This window comes from Myxocyprinus asiaticus, chromosome 17 (genome assembly GCF_019703515.2).
Source record: "Myxocyprinus asiaticus isolate MX2 ecotype Aquarium Trade chromosome 17, UBuf_Myxa_2, whole genome shotgun sequence".
Taxonomy (NCBI): domain Eukaryota; kingdom Metazoa; phylum Chordata; class Actinopteri; order Cypriniformes; family Catostomidae; genus Myxocyprinus; species Myxocyprinus asiaticus.
In genome coordinates, this window is record NC_059360.1 from 43,385,023 (window position 1) to 43,406,506 (window position 21,484).

Genomic DNA, 21,484 nt, shown 5'->3' on the forward strand with positions numbered 1-21,484 from the left:
CCTTTATGTCCTTTTTGGAGCTTGAAAGTTTTGGACCACTTTGACTTACATTGTATGGACAAAAACATCTCATGCATTCAAAATATCTTCAGTTGTGTTCCGCAGAAGAAAGAAAGTCATAAAAGTTTGGGATTGCATAAGAGTGAGTGAATGATGAGAGAATTTTCATGTTTAGATGAACTATCCCTTTTTTAATGGCACAGACATTTGAGGATAACTCTATTGCCCTGTTTGTTTACCACCACAATAATGCAAGGATGCATGTTACATTTCTACAGTGGGACTGCACATTTGCAATGCGTTGGCCATTGGAATCTTCATTTACATCCTTTAGTAGAGTTTCTGGCCTAAAAGTGTGATTGCTTGTGAACATTAGTTGCTACCTAGTATAACTCTTAATCTGAAAAGAGCGTTCACTTTCTTGTCTGTTTGGTCTGTCCCCGTTGGAGGAGGAGAAGGAGCACATTGTTTTCCCCCAGACAATCTGCATTGTGTGAGTGTCAGGGTGTCCATTGCTGGTCCACAGCCCCTGCCCATGTGGCCGCAGTGCTGAACCTTTAAAATGGGAATCCTCCAGACCAACAAAGGCTAGAGGATGGCTGCATGTGTTTGCTCTCAGGATTGCCCGACCACCTCTATTGTGTCTTTTAGGATAACAGACAGTCTGAGTCACATGAAAGAGCAGGGAACACATGAGAGAGAGAATGGGGTGGGAAAAATGTTTGCGTTGCGTGGACCTCGAGTTCTTATTACGACTGGCCCATATATTGAACATTCACAATATTTCCTTTATGATTCTTGTTGCCGATATATAATTACGCAACAGTGTGAATATCGAAATGATTATATTGCACTTTTAATTTTTATTTTCATGATTATATTGCCTTTTTCTACTGCAATTCTGTGTGGAATAAATTAAAATGAACTTATTCCTCCCGACCCTTTAATCTTATGGATAAAGAATCTTCCATAAATAATTGAGACTTTTTTTTTTTTTTTTTTTTTTTTTACAAAAGAAAGGTTAAAAAAAAAAAAAAAAAATGAAGTTACATTATTTATATAAACCTGTTCAAACAGTCAATGAAATGATTCAAAATTTCTTTAAAATATTATTTTTTTTATTTAGCAGAAATATAGTTCGATAATATAAATAATATGTAAATAATATAGAAATCATGTTGACTACTGTGAATTGTTATATTGTTGTTTATAAATAAAAATGATTAAATATACAGTAAGCATAAAAAATATAATCATATAAAACTATACAAATTTTATTGTGTAAACTTTTGTTAATTTAGTGAAAAAAAAAAATAATAATTGTGGAAAACATGGCTTGATTATTTTTAACTAGATTTTTACAGTGTTTTAGATTTTCCATAAAAAAAAATGTAATCTACATTGCGACTGTGGCAGTTTGGTGTAAATTATGGTTCCTCTAATTGGAAAAATAAGACAATTTTAAGCCATTTCAGAGCAAATACTATATATTAATTATTGTTAAGGCTGAAAACATATACATATACATTTTTAATAATTCTGCCAAGCCCTAGTTCTGATTAGAACTGTCTCCTAAAAGTTCAGCAAGTTCCCTGCTGATAATGAACAACATTTAGGCAGATTTAAGCTCTCAGGGAGAATTGTTTTAATGGGTTGTCATTGGCCGGCTGGTGAAGGAGAGGTTAGACTTTGAGTTTAAGGTGTTTTGTTTGAGTATCGGCCAACATGAGAGGGAGGCAGGGCTGGATAGATAGATGTGTATTAACACTGTATGTTCCCATACGGCCAAACTCCCCAGTGATCATTATTATCACACACACTAACAGCTCGACCTGTTAACACTCCCAGCTCAATAGTCATTAGCAAATACAACTTAGACAAGTACATGAGCTCTCTTTTTCCAATACACCTTTTCATTACAGTTTTACTCTCTCTTTTTCTTTCTTTCTCATTTTTATTACTATTTTACGCACTTATGGTTAGGGATTTTTCAGGACCCAAAGTTTCAGTATTAAACTGCACTGTTTGTACTACGGACATGAATGATTCCTTAAATCATACTGCTTGCTGATGAAACAATGCAAGAACTATTCTGGTGATCGTTTGGCGGTGACAAAAGAGGCAACATTTACATTACATTTACATTGTCATATAGCAGATGCTTTTATCAAAAGCACCTTACAAAATGAGGAGCAACCCTATAGAAACCCCTTGGCATCGTAGCAGTGAGTTTTACACAAACAAGCACCAATAGGATTTTCTTCTTCACAGAATATTTAAAAATCAAGATGTGTTTATTATTAATTTATGAGGATATGAGGTGTAACATGGTGTTTTTCCCACAGTTGCAAGTTCATAATATTGTCTCTGCTCTTTAGAGAGATTTCTAATCATTCATCTCTCAGTGAACTGATTATCGGTGCCATTTATTTCCATTCCTTTTGTGTCTCCCCCCTGAAACCTCTGAAGATTGGGCTGAAATAAAATATTCTAAGAAACCATTGGATATTGATCACGCCAGTGGTCACACCATATTGCAAGATGGAAACTTTCAATTTATGTAATATTTATAACGCCTGTGGCATTAACAGGCTTTACCTTCAAAACAGATCACACTGCTTCCACTGCATTAGCTGTCCTCGCCGTTCTGTGCAGCAAAATACATTTTGTAGATTGTATGAAACCCCTCCCAGCAAGCAACAGCTCCTTTATTCAAATGCACCGCAGCGTTCCTGCCAGAGCTCAGCGCAATGCTGCCTTCGCAAGCTGTATACGGCAGTTGGAAGGCATCAAGACAGGTTTAAATTCAATATTTACAACACATCCTGTCTATTAAGATGCCTTTACCTGTTCAGTTTTTGTAGGCAGCATAGATACGTTCTTCTCAGCCTTTGATGTCCAAAAATGGTGTGTGACTCTACTGAAGACAAAAACAGCTAAAACCAGCCTAAGCTGGTTGGTCGGTCTTAGTAAGTCACCCATCTTGGTCAGGCGAGCTATTTTTTTAGAGGGGTTGTGGCCACTTTTTAGCTGATCAGGCTGGTCAGTAGGCTTGTTTTAGAGAAGTTTTGGGCTCTTTTTAAACTGGTCAGGCAGGTCGATGGACTGGTTTTAGTGTGGTTTCGGGCACATTTTAGCTGGCAGGCTGGTTAGTTGGCTGATTTCAGAGAGGTTTTGAGCAATTTTTAGATGGTCAAGATGATCAATAGACTGGTTTTAGAGGAGTTTTGGGCACTTTAAGCTGGTCATGATGGTCAATTGGCTGGTTTTAGAGTGGTTTTGGGCACTCAAGCTGGTCAGAATGTTCAGTGGGCTGGTTTTAAAGAGGTTTTGGGAACTTTTTAGCTGGTCAGAATGGTCAGTGGTCTGGTTTTAGAGGTTTTTTTGGCACTTTTTTGCTGGTCAGACAGGTCAGTTGGCTTGTTTTAGAGGTGTTTAGGGAACTTTTTAGCTGGTCAGGATGGTCAATGGGCTTGTTTTAGAGGGTTTTTGGGCACTTTTTAGTTGGTAAGTCTGGTCAGTGGGCTGGTTTTAGAGGGTTTTTTTTGCACTTTTTAGCTGGTCGATGGGCTGATTTAAGAGTGGTTTTGGGCACTTTTTAGCTGGCAGGCTGGTCAGATGGCTGATTTTAGAGACATTTTGAACAATTTTTAGATGGTCAGTAGGCTGGTTTTAGAGGAGTTTTGGGCACTTTAAGCTGGTCATGCTGGTCAATGGGCTGGTTTTAGAGGGGTTTAGGGAATTTCTTAGCTAGTCAGGCAGGCCAGTTGGCTGGTTTTAGGGGGGTTTTGGGCACTTTTTAGCTGGCCAGGCTGGTTGATGGGCTGATTTATAGGGGTTTGGGGCACATTTTAGCTGGCAGGCTGGCCAGTTGGCTGGTTTTAGAGGAGTTTTGGGCACTTTTTCGCAGGTCAGTGGGCTTTGAATTTGTTTTAGCTCATTAGACATGACGTTATGGTGCCTTGGAAGACTGTATGAAACTAGTTTCCTTAAGAGGTGCCTTAATACACAAAACGCTGCATGTGAAGTCATTGACTGACTGGGAAGTAAGGCAACAAGGCTTAGCTTTCAGAAACAGCACTGATGTCTATAGTTTTCATGAAATACTTATCAAGTCTTTAGGCCAGCCTTAGTGTTTTTGTGCACCATTGGGTGTGTTCTCATTTTTCTGTGTTCAAGAAAGAAAACCAGAAGTATAGAAACTACTGTGGCCTTTATCAGTAGCTGTCAGCTTGACTGATTGGTGTTAGTTGACAGTGGATCGTGAGGCAATAGTTTGTTTAAATCAATCACAGGTTGCTATAGACACCTGTATGTAGAAGATCTCCATGTCTCTCTTTTTGCAGCGGTCTCCTTGTGCTGTTTCTGCTGTAGATAAGCTCTCTCTATTAAAAGGTTATTTTACATTTGCCATCAGATAGTATTTTGTGGATGTGTTAATGTTTAACTGGCCTGGAGAGTTAGAGGGCAGGTTCGTTGGGATCCCGCCCCTGTGACCAGGTATCTTATGGCTCTAGTTAATGTTTAACTGCTCAGAGCGGTTGTCTGGTGGCCTTTATGGAAACTTTAGCAACACACACACTAATATGAGGCCATATTAAATGAAACCAGAGTATGTTTGGTTTGCTTTTGGTGAAATGGAGTACACTGAAAATGTTAAGATTTAAAGTGTAAACATGAGATTGCTTTGATTAGTCACTATTAATAATAAATACTGACACTACTAATTATTATATGTAATAATTTCATCACTATTATGTTAGGGATTTTAACAACCCCCTGACCCTTGGTTTTAAACTCATCCTGCACTATTTGTGCTACACATATTTCAAATCGTGTGGATTGAGTAAAAGTATGCTTTTGCTTTTCTAAATGATCAGAATTATGATTTTTGCCTTGTGGACAATTAAATTAGCAAAACAAAATACCATAGGCTTACTCCAGAGGAGGACCTGAGCCATATCTAGAGGCTAAAATATCATTAAGACCTGTGGGCTTTTTTGACATAGGCCAGGAAACAACCACCCAGCAACCACCCAGAATACCTTAGCAACTGCATTGCAACACAACACTGACAAGTTTCGCATGGGCAAGGACCAATTACATTTTCTAAGCAAAATGTTATAATCTAGTTCAGTTAAAATTTTAGATGTGTTCACAGAGTTCATTCAGGTTTCACTTTATTCCACTTTTATTGCAATGAGTCACTCATCTTCCAGTTGGAAGAAGTAGCAGCGAAGCCTAGGTCATGGTTCCCAGGGAACACACAAACTGATCAAATTTATACCTTGAATAGGGCTGCACAATTTATTTAAAAAAAGATGACAATTATTGCTGCCAAATGATCTAAATTATTATTTAATCGTCCTTATTAAAACTTCAACATAAATGCCCACTGTTGTGATTGGCTAACATCATGCAGCCCCTCAAATTCAGCAAACTCAATCAAAAGAGAATGAACCTCGACATTATAAAACAAACTTTTAGGGTTTACACACAACACACATCCAACACATGGCATCTGAATTTATTAAACTGTTCATCTCAAACACTGTTAGCACTCAGCACCATAAACTATCAAACAGTCATGACATTTGAAATATTCAGGAATGAAACGCTTTACTTATGTTTTTGAAGTGTTTTTAACTGCCCCATCCTTCAGTAACAGTCCCTTTGCAAAGCTTAAATCGTATTATGACTGTTCACAAGAAAACCACGCTGATATGAGCCGAAATAAAAAACAAAAAAAAAAAAAAATACAAACCACGCTGATACATAAACACATCATAGTCCAAAGAACGGTGAAATGACACACATACATACTGTTGGCGCACTGAGGTGCACATCCCCGGAAACGCACTGAAATGGTCAAAGACATCCATCATCCATCGTCAAAGACGTCCTATATTTACATACACCAACAATTAAAAATAGTGCAGATGGGAGAAACAACGCGTCCATGATTTGTGCTCAAAACAACAAGAGGCAGCAGCTGAATGAGAGAGAATTTCTTCTCCCTTTCAGAGTTGTAACTTGATACAGCATCTTTTAAAAGTGGCGATATATGGTCAAAGAATCTGTGTAGCTCATGTTTACATACAAAATAATTAAAAATAGTCCAGATCGGTCCCCTTAGGTGTTATGTTAGGAATAGTTAGCCACAGAAGGCCTGCTCTCTTGACTTGAACTGCACGCCAGTGGGCGTGGCCACGGGTGCGATGACGCATGTTGTGGGATGTGTAAATACAAATGAGCATGAGATTTCAAAACGAGACATTTCAGCAGGGTGGCAACTACTGTATAAATGCTCTTTTTAAACTGGGGAGGAAGTTTTGAGTTCTGTAGTTTACAGTATGTTTTTATAGTACAGTTACATCTTATATGTCTAAATATCTTTGAAAATGTTAATAAAGCGTTGTTTTTGCATATTGATTTCTTTCCTTAGAAGGAAATAGATGCATTTTGACAGGAAAACAAATCTATATAGAGTAAAATTGGAGCACTCAAAACCTGCGATTAATCGCGATTAACTATGAAAAATTATGTGATTTAATCGTGATTTTAAAAACATTAACCGACGGAAAACACTAATTGTAACCAATCAGAAACATCTCCATTGTGCACATGAATGCAATAATGAATCAGAGTGTTTAGATTAGTCAAGGTCCAGATAGAATCTGACTTTTGTGTGTGTGTGTGTGTGTGTGTGTGTGTGTGTGTGTGTGTGTGTGTGTGTGTGCTAATTTTGTTGGAAAATCTACGAAATCAGATTGTTTTGGATGTGTAGCCTGAATAGAGAATATGGCATGTGGTTGCCCTAAAAATATATATATATATATATGTTTTAAAATGTTTTTTAAGTAAATTCTATTAATCGAAATTAATAATTGCAATTACACTTTCACTGGAAATAATCAACCATTTTGATTTTTGTCGTAATCGTGCAGCCCTAACTTTAAATGCATAGTAAGTAATTTAGATAAAAGTGCCTACCAAATGCATAAATATAATGTAATTTCAGTAAAAACAAGTTGAGGTTTCTCATTTTGTATTAGATGGGTTGCATTGTGTCTCCATCATCCTGGCTTCTCCATTCCTCTGATCAGGACAGGAGCTTTTTATGTGTCATTTATCCTTCTCTAATGACTTCTCATAAAGTACTCAGAGTGGTGACCAGGATGGGAAGCTGGTTTTGTGTGTGTGGGGGGGTGGGAATCCTTAGATAAGATAATCCATAGTGTGGCAATGCCTTCCTGCCCTTGTTTGTCACTGTCATTGGACCTTTGTACCCAATATGTTTGCATTTAATTAAACAAAGCACACAATTTTACATCACTTTCTCGACCATCAATATCACATCTGAATTGATTACCTCATGCTTTAAAAGAAGACAAAAGAAAATAAAGGAAGAACCTGACATCGAAGCTGCCCTGGAACAAATTAGCAGGACAGAATGAGTAATATGACTTTAGGGCAAAACACACACACACAAGCACGCATGTTGGATACGACAAAAGACAAATGGTGGTGCCAATCAATCAAGATTTCTCCGTCAGAGCAGGCACACACCCCACGGTGCATGCGAGCCAAAGAGAAGTTTGTATTGTTGATTAATCGTGGCATTGTACCAGGTGCATTGTTTCCCAAGCTAATATGAATGCCCATTTAATACCGCTGGGGTTTAGCGTGTGTCTGTGGTCGCAGGTGAACACGGTTTACCTGTCTTTATCTCTTTTTCTCGTAAATGAAAAGGGGAGTAGGTGTCATTAGTATTTAGACCTGTTATTGACATCCTGTGCTGTTGGTGACATATTAAAGACATATTATTCCTGCACAATTGGTTGACAACTATCACATGCTTCCCCTACAGCAAGCATCTCTATTATTGTTGTTCATACAACAAGTATTAAAGCTCAGCACATAACTTGCACCATTATTTGATGCAATCAGTGATCAGATCAAGAGATAATAAAACAGGTGGGAAAAGGACAGACCCCAGCCGCATCTAGGGATCAGAATATCACTTGGAGATAGGCTCTTTTAACTAGGACCAGTAAGCGAACACCTTAGTAACAACATAGTAACACCCTGGCAACCAGCTACAACATCCGAGAGAGTTTTGTGCTGGCAAGCACAGATTTACACTTATTTTCTGCAGAAAAATATAAAGTTCTATTTGATTTATTCTTATCAAACCAGCTATTTTCTCAAGTACTGCAGATTGCTTTGTTTTGATCTTAGCTCAAAGTGACGATCAGTAGCCTATAATTCATGAAGCATTTACTGGATCAAATGAGCTTCTGCCAGTACTTGTAGAGTTCAAAATGTTTCCATGATCGTGGTGTGCTTTTCTTGGCAGAGTCTACACTCATGTCAGTTAGATATGTAGATATGTATTTGTCATCCCTCATTCTGTTTTTATCTTTACCGTCATTATCTCACACCTCATTGAAAAACACCTGTCTGAAATTCACCTCGAGTTTGATGCAGCGCCGTTAGAGCGCTAATGTATTCCGCTGACATTCCAGGGAATTATCAGCCCAGATATTGTTTCTTGTACTGACATTCCATTTGAATATTAGATGTGCTTGTTGATACAGAGTTACAATTCCCCACCTCCAGGTAAACTGCAAACATGCTCTCTCTAATTCTGGGTCAAGTTTCATGTTTGTGTAAGAAATTTGACCATTTGCATTTCAACTTCTGGTTTACGAAGCATGAGACGGTACAATCCTGATGCAAAACTGTCAGTCAGCCGTTAAATATTGTTCTTGTAATAACATTTAAGCAACATTTATTAAAAAGAAATTGAAATGGCAATATGATTGTGAAATACTAAAGAATGAACATGCAGGGGCCTGGGTAGCTCAGTGGTAAAAGACCATGGCTACCACCCCTGGAGTTCGCTAGTTCGAAGGGCATGCTGAGTGACTCCAGCCAGGTCTCCTAAGCAACCAAATTGGCCCGGTTGCTAGGGAGGGTAGACTCACATGGGGTAACCTCCTCGTGGTCGCTATAATGTGGTTCGTTCTCGGTAGGGCGCATGGTGAGTTGAACGCGGATGCCGCGGTGGATGGCGTGAAGCCTCCACATGCGCTATATCTCCATGGCAATGCGCTCAACAAGCCACGTGATAAGATGCGCAGGTTGATGGTCTCAGACGCGGAGGCAACTGGGATTCATCCTTCGCCACCCGGATTGAGGCGAGGCACTACGCCACCACGAGGACTTAAAAGCATACTGGGAATTGGGCATTCCAAATTGGGTGAAAAAAGGGGGACCCCCCCCCCCCAAAAAAAAGAATGAACATGCAAGGGGAGGAAGATTTCCGTTTCAGTTTCCGTGCTTACATATATTACATGTTGCTATTTTTAATTACTATAGTAATAACACTAACAATGTAAGTACAAGCAGCTCTACAAGATAATTACAAGATAAATACATGTAGTTCATTTGTATTACTCAGTAATTACCTAGGTAAATACATAGTAACATGAACACTGTAGAATAAAGTGTGACTGAATGTTACTAACAACATTCTAAAATTCTGCAGAAATCTACAGCACTTTCTGTGGAATTCTACAGGCTTAGCTGTAGTAGGGTATAATGGCACACCTTAAGGAGGTCACAAAGTGTCTCAAGATTGAATAAATGCATTTATTTTATTGAATATTGATGGAGCAAAATAATTTGTATGAAACGAAATAATAACGGAAGGTTGTTTTGATTAAAAAAATAAAAATAAATTAAAGGAAAAGAGGGGGGACTTTTACCCCACACTTGGAGTAAAACACCCATACACTTGGGGTAAAAGGCCCCCAGGGGGTTATAGTGATATAGTGTAGATGTGGGGCAAAATTTGTCAACTTATGCAAATACTTTTGAGACAGCAAGATGCTTTTTTGAGTAATAAATGAAGATAGTGCTTATTCAAAACATTTAATTGCAGAATTTATGGTGAATAAGTACACTACCTGTGAATCCTGAAGAGAAAGGCCCACCAATCAGAGAATCGCAGCAAACAAAGTGCACCAAAAGAGCTTTGCAGACCGCCCACTCCCATGACGAGCCCATCTCCCTACACTCTCAAACTACTAATATATTTGTATATATCTGAATCTTTGCAATAAAATGTACATTTATTTTTTCTATACATAAAATCAACAACTTATGTAGTTTTATATTTTTCCATTGTTTTTAATTTCTATTAAGTCATTCGCAATGCTTCATGAGATTGTAATTCATTCCCTCTTTAAAGATGTTAAGTACACAGTCTTTTACCTTCTTCTTTTTGTCCGATTTTCAAATACTTAATTGCTTCAAATTGAAGTTTGTAATGTTGTGATTCACCTTGGAGCTGGTTGGTTTGGTTCATTATTTAGAACTCTTTTATGAAGTACTTTATAAAATCCCTATGCAAAATATGAATGGGAAAAATGCTTCCGAAACTAATGTGGCTGAAAAAGTGGGTGGACATTGTTGTGTTAGATACAGTAACAATCGCTCTTATTTATCAAAGTAATTTTTTTTTTATTTTCAGTGTGATGCATATTCAGGCTGATGAAACCAGTCATGACAGTCCGACCTCCTCGAACCAGACCCAGATTCAGCCCCTGCTGTTCCGTCTGAAGCAGCTGACATCAGAACATCAGAGCGCTCAGACCCAACTCTGCCTGGCCCAGGAGAAAGAGAGGGAAGCCAATGAAAAAGTTCAGAGGTGAGTATAGCCATGTGCAATGGTAGTCAAAGAATGTTCACACTGCTCTTTTCCATAATGAATTTGAATGTGGGCACGTGTTGTCGAGCTCCATAAAAGTGCTCCGTGTGACTCGTGAGCAGTACTCAAACTTGGCACACCATGATCTGTTATGAGATACACTATAACCAACATTTTGATGCACCATGTTTGAATATACAGTATTTATAGGCAAATGAGACTTTGAGAGCTGTGGCAGAGGGTATGATTTTGAGTGAATAACAACTTAAATTTCGGTTTGTTCTTCACACAAAGCTGTTGTGTGACATTATAACAATTGGAATATAATCCACAAGCCATATGGACTACTTTGATGGGGTTTTTTCTCAGTTTTGGAGCTCTGCAGCATTAGGGCCATTCAAGCCAAACACATTCTTGCGTCAAAAAAACCCTAGACCAGGGGTTCTCAACGGGGACGTTCAAAGGATGCCAGGGGGCGCTGAGAACAAATTAGAAGAGAGGGGGGCGTTAGGTCACAAATGGAGGGCGTTTATCAGTCATATATCAAATCGATCATCAAGTTTGTCTTTGCTTAAAAATGTTTATCTAGACTCTAGGAATAATAGCCTACCAGTTCTCCATTATACAGGTTGGTACTTGGTATACATTTGTACTTATACTTTGTTTACTGCTCTGTTCTCTACATTTATGAAGGCTGGTTGGCTGGGAGATATTCTCTCTTTCTCTCTCTTGTCTTACTCACATGGGGGTTCTCCACATAAAGCAAACACAGGCTGGCCTGCTGATTTTTTTTACATGATGAATTAACCAAAGGGAGTGGAGATGCCGAGCTGAGGGGGGTGCTCAAAACACAGAGAGAACCCCCACTACAGTGAGACAACAGAACTTTAGTGCACTGTTTACACATGCCACTCTAAAGGGTTGCCATTTTCACTCAAGATCACACAGCCTCTGCTGGCATACGGGTAACTTCAAACCCCATAATGCACTTTGATTTGACCAGTGTTGCTGTCTTAAACTCGCTGTGTTAGTCCTTTTTATGCAGTTAACTGTCATTTTTTAAAGCCTTGTTTTCTTTGTTGACACTAGGGTGTTTAAGATTAAGGCGGCTCATATGCGACTTAATTTTACACTGAACCAAAACCACTTCTGATATTTTGTGGTAAGATGGGTCAGAGAATTTGAAGGCGACACAGAGCCACTTTAACTCGTGCAGTGTGAAAACAGCTCACAAAAACATGTCCAGGTCACATTTCACCCTAAAATCAAAAGACCAAAAATAAGAAATGATATATTGCATAAAGAAAATGAAGCCTGTTTTTAGGACCATTTGGATTTTTTCATGTCAATTAAGCACATTTCCCCCAAATATTATCATTAGCGTAATGAGACATTTTATTTTTGAATTTCTTTGGAATTCTTATTATTTGTAATACTGTATTACAATAATGAGACTCTAAAGAGAATACATAGTACATAGAAACATAAATACATACATAGTACACATATTTTTTATTTAAATCCACATAAATGAAAGGCAGTACAACAAATACTACCATGGCATGTAAATAATTGATCCATTTAGTTATATAAATGATAATTATTATACATAATTATTATTTTGTGATGCATTAATGAGATTTTCTTATCATATTTTTATGGTTATTTTAGGGTTTACGGCATTACGTCATTGCAACAAAGTTGTACAATTTTATATAACTTTACACAGGAAAAGTTAGTAAGTGATTTTATCACACTAAAATCTTGTTTACACGCATAGTGTTTAAGTCTTGTGGCTATAGTTTTGAAACAGTGAGTATTTTAACGTTTATGGATTGGCCCCATTCACATCCATTGTAAGTGCCTCATTGTAACCCAGATTCTTGCATTTTTTAAGAACAGGAGGGAGTCCAAATGATTTTTTGGTAATCAACATTATGCCACAAATGCTGTAGATTGAGCTTGACTTGTACTGAACTCAAAATATTCCTTTAATTGCTGTCAAAACATTGATTAGCAAGACGAAAAAGGAATTAAATCTTCATGCATCAGCCAAAGTGCATGGAAGTGAGCTTATCCAGCATGTGTGTGTCTGTGTGTGCGAGACAGTGTCACAGTGGCTTGTTTGTATACATTATCTCTCTGATTCAGAGGTCTGACCCAGCGACGTCCACAGTGCAAGGTTCAGCCATGTGAGTCCTGCTGTGTACAACATTAAGTCGAACTGTGATGTGCAACGTCCATTCCACCCTCTGTGCTCTGCTACTGGAAGTGTGCCTGTGTAGTATTACTGAAAGTTAACAAGATCCTTATATTCTGTGAATCAGCATGTGATTTATTGCTCTATTCTTTGAATTAGTGCCAACTCTTTTCTTAAAGGAGCAGTTCACAGAAAAATTTAAATTCCTTTAGCAATTACAAATTGTATTCATGCTTCTGTATATTCAAACTTGCAGCTTTATGATCGGTTACAAGACACACGAGAACTGATGATGTTTGACAGTTGGTATCAAACTTGGTGCCATGTGTCTTCACATTTATGGTGCTGTTGTGTCCTTTTTGGAGCTTGAAAACCTGGCTTACTGCTGATTTCACTGTATGAAAAAAGCTCCATAATAATTCTTCAAAATATCTTCTTTTGTTTTCCATGGAAGAATGAAAGTCATACAAGTTTGAAACGGGTAAATACAACTTTTTGGGTGACCAAACAACACTGGAAAAAAAAAAAAGCTGGTTTAACTTAATTCAGTTGTGGACATTGGTTCCACACAATGTAAATTACTTTCTTTGATATGAAATTAAAATGTAGGCTCTGCGCAAATACGTTGTGTAGTGCATACCTAAATGAACTGAGTTTACCTAACTTAAATTCAATCTGTTCAAATAAGCCTATTGTACCTTCCAGCTTGTTGCTAGCTAGCAACAAATGCATTAGCATATTATATATTTTGCGCTGTATAACAAGTATAGTGCTGCTGAGAGTTTACAGATCCCCAATCAATCATTATACAGATGATCCCTCAGAATTTACTTCATGAGAAAAGCAATACATCCTGATTTTTCAAATAGTAATGCACCCAAACTCGACCTAACCCATTAGCTTCACTATTCTCCAAAAATGGTAACCTCCAAAAAAATTCAACATGACATAAACTCCTTTAAATCTCAACATAACAGAACATTAAACACTAACATGTCTCCTATTTGTTTCATTTGTGTAGAAATACATTAAAATAACACTTAATTATAAAATGTACTCTCCTAATCCCAGAAACCACCAAATCCCCTGCCCAGTTTCAGCAATACATTGATGCAACAAATATTATTCAAATAGTCCCAACACAATTGAATTTAGTGGATGTAGATGGATTATAAATAATGAAATTTAGTTAAAGGATTAGTTCACCCAAAAATAAAAATTCAGTCATTGTTTACTATTCCCTGTTTTGTTGTAACCCCATATGACTTTCTTAACACAAAGGGAGAAATTGTGAAAAAAATTGTGCTCAGTGATGTCATACAGTGGCAGTTCATGGTGACCACCTCTTCAAGCTGCAAAAGGACACAAAAGTATAATTCAGAAGTCTAATAAATTATTGTATGCAACTCATGTCTTGTTCTGAAGGAATAAAATAAGGTTTGGTGAGAAACAAACCGAAATCCAATGTATTATTAAGTGAAGCTCTTGGCCGACTGTTGATCTCCTGTGCACGTTCATGAGTCTACACAAGAGCAACAGTAGTTACGCTGCCACTCGCGAGGTGGGGCATTCAAGCGAAAACTCGTTTTGCTTCAACTGGACCACCAGCAATATTAACAACAGAAAACACAACATCGCTTCACACGAACCAGAGAACAGAACTTACAAAACATGTTTGTAGTCAAAAAATAATGCATTTCTATGCCCAGCCTTACTTGTTTGAACCGGAGTCCGGTAAATCAAAATGCAAAAGAATTGAGTTGCATTAGCTCATTTTAAATAAGTTAATTGAGCAAGCAGTAAAAATCACAATGAGTGAACACCATCCGTTAGAATTCTGAATCCATTTGAACATTTCATGGCAATGTGATCATATTACTCTTTGATGACTGTGTTAAATATCACTTACACAATCAAATTATGTTCTTATCTCAAACTATAATGAATCCATTTGTAGTGTGATTTAATAATTTGCTAGATACTGTGCATTAATAGATCAAATAGGTTGTGGAAGTGTCATGCTGGTGTATTTACTTTTAGTTTATTGTAATATAACATAAGTAAACAGAATACAACATAAGGTACAACAGAAAAATAACTTTTACCATTGTTTTTTTAGTATTTGTTTAAGTTTAGCTTCTTTTGTTTTGGTTCGGACTTCCGACTTGAATTAAATTTTTTCTAGACAAAATATTTTTTTCTAGACAGTACTGTAGGCGTACTGTGCTGTAGACACGCACTGTGTGCGAGACATACTACGGAAAACCAAAGTACACTTTGGCCTATTAGCTTTAAACAATTTTCTGTTCTCTAGAGCTAGATAAAAAAAATTTAGGGTTGGGGTAGAGGTGATGGCTATTTTGACCCTCAAAGCAAAGAAACATGGACATGATTGGCAGCATTAATGTGCGTGCATGACTGGACCGATCACACCTGACCGCTAGCTGACATTTAGATGGATGCCCCCACTCAACGGGCTACGGGCAGCTGTGGGAAGCTGCTCTGACGTGGGCCTCATCGCACAGCGGTGAGAAGAATGCAGGGGTGATGCGATCGGTCTCCAAGCTCCCACAGCAGGGCAAACTGGAGAGGAGGAAGCCCAGCACAGGGCCAGAATGTGGCACCTGAGTGCCGTCCCTGCAGCCCCATTGACGGAGGAGCTGAGCTGAATGTCTAATGACCTACTGAATCAAACTTGGCCATGAGAAGCACACAAAGGCCCTTTTCATTGGCCCAATGGCCCGCAAATGGGCTGGTGGGTCCCATCATGCCACAGTCTTGCAGACTTCCGTGCAGGGAGGCTTCTGTCTGGTACAGTGAGAGCTGACCCTTCTCACCGCCCTGGCCGTTTAAGACCTTTCTGCACAGCTAAAAAAAACTTTCGGTGTTGCTATAGTTATCAGCAAGAATATAGTGTTTTCAATTGAAAGTCAGCATGAAATCAGAATTGACACTGTTGTTTTTTTAAATGTATTTATCACACAGAAATGAAAATTCTGTCATTTACTCACCCTCAAGTTGTTTTGAAACCAAATGACTTTCTTTTATGGAATGCAAAATGTTAGTCTCAGTCACCATTCACTTTCATTGCATCTTTTATCCATACAATCAAAGTGAATAGTGACTGAGGCTGTCATTCTCCTTTTATATTCCACGGAAGAAAGAAAGTCATACATGTTTGGAACAACTTGAGGATGTATTTCATTTTTGGGCGAACTAACCAACAAAGTAGTCTCATGACAACTTATAATAATTTGTACGAGATGGTGAAATCGTAAGATATTGCACGGCTTATGAAAAGGTACGACTTTTATTCCCATAGAGACCAAAACAGAATTGCAAATCTATAAAATGCAGGATAACATTTTAGCTTGCCTGCTATGAAACACTATTTTAAGAAAGGAAACATCTGTGAACAAATTTTGTTACCCATTTCATATTTATTTATGTAATACAAATGACTAATGTATGTCAGTAACCTGTAATACGCTTTCCTTGTCTCATTCTAATTTCCATTGTTTTCTTTCTTACACAAAACTTAATTTCCTATTAAAATCATGGTTAGTTTTAGGGATTGGGTAGTGTTACACTTTATGGTTAGGTTAGGTTTAGGTGTGGGTTAGGGGTTAAACTAGGTAAAAATCGTAATAAAAAACCTTTCTCTACGGGAGTACAAGCCAACTTGTACGATTTCTTACGATTTCACCATCTTGTATTGCTTAAACAATGACTGGTTGTTGTTTGATATGTAAATGTGGGCATTCATATGTTAAAGAGGATTTCAAAACTAAACATTTTGCTGTCAAGTTTCAATAACAGCTCTTTTTTAACTAGAGTAAGTTTTGAGTTGTGAAAGTTACAGTATGTTTTCACATTACAATGGACTGTTTTATCTCAAAAGATTAAGGAAAATTTGATTCCTTACAATATGATCCCTTTAAGAGTTCTTTCCAGGCATTGTCATGGCATAATTATAGATTATCTGTACACAAAATACAACGGAAAGGATCATATTTTTGCATTGAAACATGGATATGTTTCCATGCCATACATAAAATGTGCTGTTGTTTAGAATTTATGCATGGCCGCTGTTTACTCGGAGCTCGAATTGTTGGTTTTGTGACTCTGTGAATTCTTAATCAGGATTTATGCTTTTGCCGGCTCTTCCCTCGTGTTTATGTTTGGGTTTACGGCCACTCTCTGCAAACAGCGTTCGTCAAATCCTCCCCAGCCTTCCGGCACACCTTGGAGATCCTGCCACGGAATCGCAGACCTGTTAATTGTGCAAACATGACAGGGAGGCTAATGAATATATTTAAAAGGCTAAAAATTTGCACACAAGGGGGAGAGGTGTTTCTGTGCATGTTTATGGTGACAAGAGAGACAGTCTTGTGGTGTCTGTCTGCATGTTTGTGTGTTTTGGGGGAAGTGGATTTGCAGTGCACGTGTCATATGAACGCTGTTTGCTCGTATACTGTATGTATATATGTCTGCATGCGTGGCCCGTTCATTTAGCTACACTGACCTTTTATAAATATTAGTCTGGTGCTTTGAACTGTTCCCTCCCCCTTCTGTTGTCCATGTACCCCTTCATGCCCTCGTTTCAATGCAGTTGTGACACATCTTGGTCGCAGAGTGCCTCTGAGAGATGCATATGGTCTTGCGGCTGCTCTCCAATCTCCCTGTACGGGAAAACAGGTGGAGACTACAGAGGGAGCAAGTCTGGGGTCAGACCACTCCCATATGCTCACTTGATAAGACAGAGAAACCTCAGTAGACAATACCAGCACTGGCTATGCTAAGCACGTCTTATCAGCTTTGCTTTGAAAGCTTGGATAGAGCCAGGCTGTTTTTAGTGTTCGTTTGTTGTTGTGAGGCTAGTAGAATCAGTACCACAATTTTATCTTCAGGAATTGTTTTTTATAGTGAATATGAATTTGTCTAGATTTTTAGGTAGCTATATGTTGCTCTTTTTGAGTGCTTTTGAAGAGTAAAACTTGCTTGCAAGTCAGCATGATAACATCAGTGTGCCATTGGGTGTCGTATTGGAGATATTTTTGTACAGTTATATGTATAATCACTTAATTATCTGTTAATTCCAAGCATTGATACTGAACATGAGATACAAATGGAAATGTGCCCCAGCACTCTCTATAAAATGGTTTTCAACAATCAAGTAATTATTAATGACTTGAAAGGTTATGGAAAAGTCATGGAAATGTATTAGTCAAAAAGTGTATAATTGTTATAGAAATTAAAAGGTATATTTTTATCTATTCATCCATCCATTTTCTATACCTGCTTATCATGTGTAGGGTCACGGTGGAATATTCAGTGCTGAAATTCACATAATTTTAAGTCATTTCAGATGCAAACTTTATGAATGTTAGTATCTGGAGTGATTTCCACTGGAAAAGTCATTAGTCAAAAAGTGTGGGGCAACCAGGCATTATATCAGTCATATTCAGTTATACTTTAATATACTTTATGTGGTCCAATTAAAACTTATTTTAGATTGGTTCATTATAGAAATTAATAGGTATATTTTAAAGTTTCTGGGTGTGAGTATCTAGAGTGCTTATTTTAGGTAAATGTCATGGAAATTCATTGGTCAGAAAGTGGGAAACCCTGCATTTGATTAATCATATTCAAATTGACTTCAATTAAAACTTATTTTAAATTGGTTTGGTATAGAAATGATATGTTGAATAATGTTCCGGATTCAATACAAGTTAAGGTAGTCAACAGCATTTGTGGAATAATGTTGATAACCACAACAATTAATTTTGATTCATTCCTCCTTTAAAAAAATAAAATAAAAGCAAAAATCTGGGTTAGAGTGAATGGGGCCAATGCATAAATGTTAAAATACTCACTGTTTCTAAATAATAGCCACAAGACGTAAACAATATGCCTGTTAACATGATTTAAGTGTGATCAAATTGCTTACTAACTTTTTCTGTTTAAAGTTATATCCAATTTTACAACTTTGTTGCCATGATGACGTAACGCCTTAAACCCTAAAAAAAAAAAGAAATGTATTTAGATAACTTTCCAGCTCAAATAATACACAAGTTGTAACAGAAGAATTAATATAAGTGATATTATAAAATTATAAGCTTCACATTTCTGCCTTTTAAACCCTAAAAAAATTGCCCCCATTTTTTTCTTTTGTAAGTGCCTCACTGTAACCTCACTTTTTGCTCTTTTTTTTTTTTCCCCCTGGAATGCCCAATTCCCAATGCGCTCTGAGTCCTTGTGGTGGCGTAGTGACTCGCCTCAGTCCGGGTGGCGTAGGACGAATCCCAGTTGATTCTCAGTTATTTCAGATGCAAAGTTTCTAGACTGTCAATCCGCACATCTAAACACATGGCTTGTTGAGCGCGTTACCACGGAGACGTAGCGCGCGTGGAGGCTTCACGCTATTCTCTGCGGCATCCACGCACAACTCGCCACGTGCCCCACCGAGAGCAAACCACATTATAGCGACCACGTGGAGGTTACCCCATGTGACTCTACTCTCCCTAGCAACCGGGCCAATTTGGTTGCTTAGGAGACCTGGCTGGAGTCACTCAGCACGCCCTGAATTCGAACTCGCAACTCCAGCGTCTTTACTCGCTGAGCTACCCAGGCCCCTTTTACTTTTTTTTTTGTTTGTTTTTTAAGAAAAGGAGGGAAGAGTCCAATTTTTAAATTTTTTTTTCTTGTTTTTTTGTAACCAACACTATGCCATCAATGCTGTTGATTGAACTTAACTTGTATTGAACCTAAAATATTCCATAAATATTTATATTTTAATGTATTTTGAAATCAGTGCTGTTATTTGCATCATTTTAAGTTATTTCAGATGCAAAGTTTCTAGATATAAGTATCTAGAGTGTGTTTTTAGTATTTGTTTGGATGAGAGAGCCAGGCCTGCTTTGCCATGCTTCATTTGCTCCTAAACAATCCCTTCACCCAGATAGAGCTCTCTCCATTTCCACAGTCTCTGGGATCGCGGCCCTCATAAACACAGGTTTACTCACCCCGACCAATCACATGATACCACATACAGGCTTCTGTTTGCCGGAGTAAAGGCAGGCAGATATTTGGAGGATTTGGGCATTGACAGCATGCATGTTTCACCCACTTTAAGAAGTGTCTACATCCTCTCTACATCTTTTAGCTCCTCCAAGATCACCCTTGTGTCAGGAGAACACAGCTAAGAGCTGGCCGCAATTTGTCTTGCCTTTCTTTCACATAAACAATCATTCATTGCTGTGTTCTCTCTGTGTGTTTTCAGGTTGGAGAGGTTGGTGGAGGTGTTACGAAAGAAAGTAGGCACTGGCAGTGTCCGAAAAGTGATCTGATCTGACGGACCGACTGGCCGTCGGGCGACCTGAGCAGACGGCCGCATCTGGTGACCAGGCTGTAGCGTTTAACTCTGAGCAAACAGCCGAAGTCTGGCCTGGGCAAACACAGGCTGGAAGTGGCATTCTTTTCTTCCAGCCCAGGCTCAGAAACTGCATCGTAAATGTTTAACCACATTCGCTTTGCAGCCATCAATGAAACTGCTGCCAGAGTTACCTCTTACACTATCCTCTATTTAGAAGGTCTTCAGTTTTTTTTCTCTGTCAATTTTTATCAACTGCTTGTTAGGATGTTAAGTCTGGTTAAACAAGGGAAATATGATTGGACAATTACTTGCTCAGGTACTGAGAAGCCAGCTATTTTATGGACCAAGCTAGACTTTTTTTATTTATTTATTTTTTTTTTTACAAATTGTTTACAGACATACTGAACTATATATATTTCGCGTTCATGTCTCTGTTCATGTTTTTCCCAAACTGATAAAGGGAGTTAATAAAACGACAATCGACAATGTATGAGTCAACCAAAAGTAAATCAGTATTTATGATGAAATCTTGTTCAGTACATACTCTTAAGTGTTATTTAATAAAAAAGAGTGTATCATAGAGTGATCTAATATTTTCACCACAATTTTGTCAATCCTTTCAAATCAAATCAAATCAAATCGGAAAGATTACTTCCACTAATTTTGTAAAATTTCCAATAATAGAAAGAAACAGTTTTTTATTCGTTTCACACTGAATTATTGAGATATCTTGGTTTCCATATGACCCAAAATATAAAGGGACATATTAAATTCTGCTGAATGATAATTATGTAAACACCTCGTTATTTATTTAAGATTTTATTCTTTGATTGGGTAAATGGAAAATGGCTTTTGGAGGGCAAAATATTGGTCTAAAAAAAGTTTTATTAATATTATTTTGCTAAATTTATAGGGCATGTATGTGTAGCCTATTTAACCCTCAAAAACCCAGGATAGCAGAATTGCAACGTTTGATTAAAGCAATTAAAAAATACCTTTTTATTTGTTTAAAAACGGTTTAAAAATACACACAACAGAAGCTGAATCTCTGAACCATCACAGCCGGTTTTGGTGGGAAATAATGAACACATACTGCATATTGAATGTCACAGCTTTGCTAAAGTCATACAAAATTCACCCCAAAGAAAAGTATTCTTAAAAAAATCAAGATTTTCCCATTGACTGTTATTGT

General features: G+C 37.7%; 1 protein-coding gene across 3 annotated transcripts in view; it reads left to right on the plus strand.

Annotated features, from left to right (window-relative positions):
* LOC127455497 (mirror-image polydactyly gene 1 protein-like) overlaps positions 1-20,864 on the plus strand; it is a 101,503-nt gene extending 80,639 nt beyond the window's left edge. For all 3 annotated transcript variants that reach the window (XM_051723449.1, XM_051723448.1, XM_051723450.1), the window contains 2 exons: positions 10,541-10,717; positions 20,200-20,864. In XM_051723449.1, coding sequence (XP_051579409.1) covers positions 10,541-10,717; positions 20,200-20,266 — 244 coding nt within the window. In that variant the 3' untranslated portion in view covers positions 20,267-20,864. The remainder of the gene's footprint in view (positions 1-10,540; positions 10,718-20,199) is intronic.
* Positions 20,865-21,484: the final 620 nt, after the last annotated feature.